Source organism: Nansenia antarctica, assembly GCF_963989245.1.
Source record: "Nansenia antarctica genome assembly, chromosome: 10".
NCBI classification, from domain to species: domain Eukaryota; kingdom Metazoa; phylum Chordata; class Actinopteri; order Argentiniformes; family Microstomatidae; genus Nansenia; species Nansenia antarctica.
Genome location: NC_137680.1, coordinates 18704114 through 18710113, shown reverse-complemented (window position 1 = coordinate 18710113; position 6000 = coordinate 18704114). Strand labels below are relative to the sequence as shown.

Genomic DNA, 6000 nt, shown 5'->3' with positions numbered 1-6000 from the left:
TGCCCTCCCTCTGCCCTCCTTCTGCCCTCCCTGTGCCTTCCCTCTGCCCTCCCTCTGCCCTCCCTCTGCCCCCCCTCTGCCCCCCCTCTGCCCTCCCTCTGCCCTCCCTCTGCCCCCCCTCTGCCCTCCCTCTGCCCCCCCTCTGCCCTCCCTCTGCCCCCCCTCTGCCCTCCCTCTGCCCTCCCTCTGCCCCCCCTCTGCCCTCCCTCTGCCCTCCCTCTGCCCTCCCTCTGCCCCCCCTCTGCCCCCCCTCTGCCCTCCCTCTGCCCTCCCTCTGCCCCCCCTCTGCCCTCCCTCTGCCCTCCCTCTGCCTTCCCTCTGCCCTCCCTCTGCCCTCCCTCTGCCCTCCCTCTGCCCTCCCTCTGCCCCCCCTCTGCCCTCCCTCTGCCCTCCCTCTGCCTTCCCTCTGCCCTCCCTCTGCCCTCCCTCTGCCCTCCCTCTGCCCCCCCTCTGCCCTCCCTCTGCCCCCCCTCTGCCCTCCCTCTGCCCCCCCTCTGCCCTCCCTCTGCCCCCCCTCTGCCCTCCCTCTGCCCTCCCTCTGCCCCCCCTCTGCCCTCCCTCTGCCCCCCCTCTGCCCTCCCTCTGCCCTCCCTCTGCCCTCCCTCTGCCCTCCCTCTGCCCCCCCTCTGCCCTCCCTCTGCCCTCCCTCTGCCCTCCCTCTGCCCCCCCTCTGCCCCCCCTCTGCCCTCCCTCTGCCCTCCCTCTGCCCTCCCTCTGCCCTCCCTCTGCCCTCCCTCTGCCCCCCCTCTGCCCTCCCTCTGCCCTCCCTCTGCCCTCCCTCTGCCCTCCCTCTGCCCCCCCTCTGCCCTCCCTCTGCCTTCCACACCGTCGCTGCAGCTCTGAGTTGCCAGCATGCCGTCTCAGCGTTTCAGGTCACACCAGTCTAAACAACCACAGTTTCGGGGCAGATGGAATGCCTGCTGTTCTAGGGAGCATATGTCTATCCCCTGCAGCCCGTGCAGTCAGTGTCAGAGCGCCTGTCTGCCACCCAGCCTCTCTCTGCTACGTCACGCTGAACCCCGCCATGCTGCGTCTGTCTGGCATGGGACCCCATCCATCACACTCCTTCAGCAGACACACTCCATCTCTGCCACGTTGGGCCAGAAAAGGGGGGGGGGGACCCTTCAACCCAAGCCCCCTGACCAAGCCCTGGCTCTGGGGAACACATCAGCCCAGCCTGCCCCCCCAGACTCCACCTGCACCGGCAGATAAACAGGAGGCCTGCAGCCTCATCACCCGGCCCGATACGGAGAATCAGCAGAGATATTCAATAAGACCATCAATCTCCACGGCGGGGGGGCGGGCCGGGCCGACCCCGGGCGGCGGGCCAGATGCTAGTAATGCTCAGTCTGAGGTAGGGGGGATAGAACACTTAGGAGGCAGGCATCTGGAACATAGCTTTGTGTTTACAACTGCTACAAAATTACAAAATAATAATAATAATAATAATAATAAAGAGCTTGTTACAAAAGAAAACCATTTGAAATCAAAGGAATCCAAGCATGACAATTCAATGCCAATGTAGTGACCACAAATGAGTCTGCCTCTCTTAAGCTTAGAATACCGTACAAATTGATTGTTCAATCAAGTACAATAATTACACGGTAATTATTTTCCCTTTAGTTTCCGACGGTCTCTTTTACAAGGGAGACCTGCGTACACACAGGTTACAACTATACAGAATAGAAATAAAACACAATCAATGAAAACAAACACATGCTTCAACAAATGCTGGTTTACCGACAGTTTTGTACTGCAATTATATGATCAAAGCTGGTTTAACCTTTTAAAGTTAATCACCAGCCTCTAACAAAACCTTGAGCTGGTGAACAGGGTGGTAACCTCGACACGGGAATATCTTATGAGGATCTTGTGATTTCCTGCGCATAAGAAATAGTCCAATACTAAAATCAAAACTCACCGACTCTTCTTCCTGAATCATATGTACCAGGTTGTCCAAGACAGGAGCAAGGTTTCTGAGGGTACAGGAGGATAGAACATTCATTTGAAGTACTGACAGAGCAACAATCCCTTACAATAGAATAAACTGCCTCCCGGAGGACCATTCTTCATCTAACTGTTAGGAGACAGGTTCTGACGCAAGTCTCTAATCCCTCCTCAGAACTACCATGACCCAGTCTTACTTCGATTTGATGTTGTTGAAGTTCTTCCCCAGTGAGAGATGGCGGATGGACCGATTCTTAGCCAGCCACACCAGGAGGGTGGAAAGGTCCGAATCGAGACCTGGATGGAGCACAAAATATAATAATCTGAAAACAATGATAACTTTCAGCTGCAAAAATGTATCTGGTCAAATCTTAGTACAACCTTGGATCAAATACAACAACGACAATATCCACTCTATTAATCTTACTATATTGCTGCAGTGTCTATTAAGGGTTAAATTAAAATCAGATGTTGAATAAAATATTCATTTGCAGTTTTTGAATTAAGGGGGAGTCAGGGGGCGCAAAACAAGCATAAAAATGCAAATGTTGAGGGGGTCTGTGTAAATACTGGTTTAAATATCTACTTTCAATCCTGAAACCCAAACGTAAATATGTCTAAACAACTTGTGGTAACAAGTTACCAGTGTTACAAACACATGACTGTTGGTGGCATGACTGTCAGTGAGTTGTGGTTAAACTAGGCCTAGATTCACCCTAGAGATTCAACAGTTTATAGACGGGAAAACCCCTCTTGATTCTGTGGCCCATTAGGCCTACTTGTTTTTATTATAATTCCTCGCATGGAAGGCCTACGCAGCCTTGACTGAAGCCATTTGGGCAGGTTCCTGTGTAGTTCCTGTGTAGCCAAAGCAAAAATAATCAAAAGATACCGTGGGAAGATAATTTAATGAAAAAGAAAACATCAACAACATTAGTTTAATGTACAAAACAGTGGCCTATAAGCTTGCTCAACGAGGCATATTGACATACAGTACTTCCACATTTGCTTTATGTACATTTTGTGCACACGAGTCCCTGCTCTTTTAAGTAAAATATGTGCCCTTGATAAATTGACGGAGTAGCATTTTCTAGGAAGCGAATTGCCGCTTAGAAATGTAGCTGAAAACAATGTAGAATTGTGTGTAAAAGCAATCTTATTGCACAAATGTTTCTGTCATACCATAGGTTTAGCTGAAATGACGCCAAGTTTGTCTGAACAGCTGTGTTGTCAGGCAAAATATTTATCATCATGTCGTTTTAAAAAAAAATGACCCCCCCCCCCCCCCCACACACACACACACGTTATCAAGGGGTAATTCGAATAGTGTCCATGTGGGATTCAAAATCAAGTCAACTGGTTGGACATAACCACCACTTAATCTGTCATGACAACACACACCAGCTGGGGGAAAAAAGATTCCTCTTTTCATTTCCATCCTCCTCAACAGCACAGCTGCAGCTTGGTGCACTCACAAAGGCACATTTAGTGACGGTTAACGTCGAGGACTCTAAGCCAGTTAACCAGTTATCTAGCATTCTCAAGTCTGATGTGTCCGAGATTTTCAGTCATACCCTGATTTTTCAGGGTTGGGCAGTTCGGACTGGAAGTGTATACTGCAAATGACAATGTTGCTACGCTGCTTTAGCAGGTTGATTTACAGTATACCGCCTTGTCTTACCGTTGTCAGAGATATCCAGACTGGAGATGTTGGGGATCTCAGCGATGCAGCCTTCCAGGATCTGGGAGCCTCCAGACCTCAGCTATGAACACAGGAGTGACGTGAGACACAAACACAGCATCTCTAGGGCATGTGAGGGTAACATACTGTACTGTACAGGGAGCTGAACACAAACCAATGAACACAAACCAACTAATGAACTAGAGGATGAGGTATTGTCGCCACATAATGAAGTATTAGAAGACGCAATGTCTGTTCAGAAAACTAGCTGACTACCATACAGTACATATTCTAAGCGCTTCTGATGTATGATTGGGAGAAACAATGACCAAAGATGTTCCTAAACAAATGATAGCTGCAGAATGATAAAAGTATAGAGTTGGTGGTGGCAAATGACTCACGGTAAGTAATGAGTGAAAACACCAGAGAAAGCAGGAGTTAGGGAGAGCAATACTTACACAGTGGCCAAGCTTAGAGGGGGCATTAGGGGAGAGAACAGCACACACAGTATCAGAGCAAAGCTAGCAATTAGAGGGACCAATGGCACGATGCAGAGGAACACATCCCTATCATCCATTTACAAAAACCCACACACAGCATACCAAGAGGCAGGATGGCTCAACCAAACGGATAATTATACACCCTAAAGACTTGCCCGAGATAATTCAGCGGCAGTTTAACTTGAAAAGATTTCTCTGGGATTTTCTAATTGGGTTTCCTGTGCATTCGTATTCATGTGTTATCTTTAGCAATTTCATTGAATCTGTTGCGAGGCCTTTTTTTGTTCGCGATGAGAAGGGGGTGGGGCGGAGGAGATGGATGTGAGGGTGTATGACATAATTAGCAATGGAAATTCTATCTCATTTCTCTGTCTTGCTCTCTTGCCAAGTGATCCATTATGCAGACATTTTATAGAGGAGAAGGAACCCATAATAGGAAGTGCTACGGGGTGTTGACTCCAGACACTCGCCACGAATTAAGAAGTAAACTGACAAATCCTATTCATCCAAACTTTACATTTCCCATAAAAAGACATTTTAGTCTCTTCACACATTAGCATAATGTGCTACAATACATAATCTTTCAGTTACCACAAGTTAATCCGTTTTCCTCTTGTATGATCGTACTGTATGTTCATTAATAACATTTCCTTTTATTCATCTATTTCAACAGATGGATGGCCAAATACACTGAATGTAGGTATCTCGCTACAGGGCAAAGAAAATGTAAAACTCGCCAGTGGCTTGGAACTGGTAACATCTACATCCCCCTGGACAACCCCAACGATTTTGCTGTGCTGAGGCTAAAATAAACAGTTATATTAAATCTAATTTTAGAAGCCAAATTCAAACTGGTTGGAAACTTGCTCTTTGATTTGCGGTGTATTAACATCTCTGTACTACCAGTAACAATGGAATTTGACAGAAGTATTTTCACTTGTTAAATATGCTACAACACAGATGGGAAAAGCATATAATCTGTGCATCTTAAATAGCGCCACTGTGCCAGACCTGGGAAACGATACTTCTGTCAGAACTAAATTATTGTGCTGCTATTTCATTTGACTGTCAGGCAAGAGGTTAATTAGCACACTGACGGTTCTTAGGCCCTAATGTTGTTAATTTACTATGGACTGATGAGCATGTGGTGTTAGTGTTTTCCTGATTACACTCACGTTCTCAATAAGAGAGGTTATGTAATGTGTGAATAGCTACAGTACTACAGGTTTCTCTACTGAATCCCTTTTACAGCACTCCTACACAAATCATTATCACAATTCATATTCCAGAGAAAACAGAGTAATCCTGAGACAGATTGCTTTCTCTTACCTCACAGCAGCTGAGGTCTAAAGACACTTCCTTTATGTTGGGATTACTGGCAAGGCCGAGCAGAAGTGCTCTATGAAAACAGACACAACAATAATGCATTTCCAGCGGTAAGAATAACAAGCAATACCTTTTTAGTACGTACGTATTAATCTAGCTTAGGTATGCTAAGAACGTAAAATAGGGATCTATTTCATGTTATGAAATATCAAATACAGAAATATTGGAGGAAAGCATAAGAGAGAGCAGAGAGAGAGAGAGAGAAAGAGAGAGAGAGAGAGAGCAGAGAGAGTAGAGAGAGAGAGCAGAGAGAGAAAGAGAGAGCAGAGAGAGACCAGAGAGAGAGAGCAGAGAGAGAGCGAGAGCAGAGAGAGAGAGAGAGAGAGAGAGAGAGCAGAAAGAGAGAGAGAGAGAGCAGAGAGAGAGAGAGAGGGAGAGAGAGAGAGAGAGAGAGAGAGAGAGAGAGAGAAAGAGAGAGAGAGCAGAGAGAGAGCAGAGAGAGAGAGAGAGAGAGAGCAGAGAGCAAAGAGAGAGAGTCTGGGTTGG

The 6000-nt window shown here is 47.2% G+C and overlaps 1 protein-coding gene across 1 annotated transcript in view; it reads right to left on the bottom strand.

Moving 5' to 3' along the window:
- The window catches only part of LOC308166532 (F-actin-uncapping protein LRRC16A-like), a gene marked incomplete at both ends in the record, with an annotated part of 73529 nt that overhangs the window by 23140 nt on the left and 44389 nt on the right, over positions 1-6000 (bottom strand). The window contains 5 exons of the mRNA XM_080540858.1: positions 1922-1976; positions 2145-2244; positions 3629-3710; positions 4087-4098; positions 5458-5527. Of these exons, the coding sequence (XP_080396984.1) occupies positions 1922-1976; positions 2145-2244; positions 3629-3710; positions 4087-4098; positions 5458-5527 (319 nt within the window). The remainder of the gene's footprint in view (positions 1-1921; positions 1977-2144; positions 2245-3628; positions 3711-4086; positions 4099-5457; positions 5528-6000) is intronic.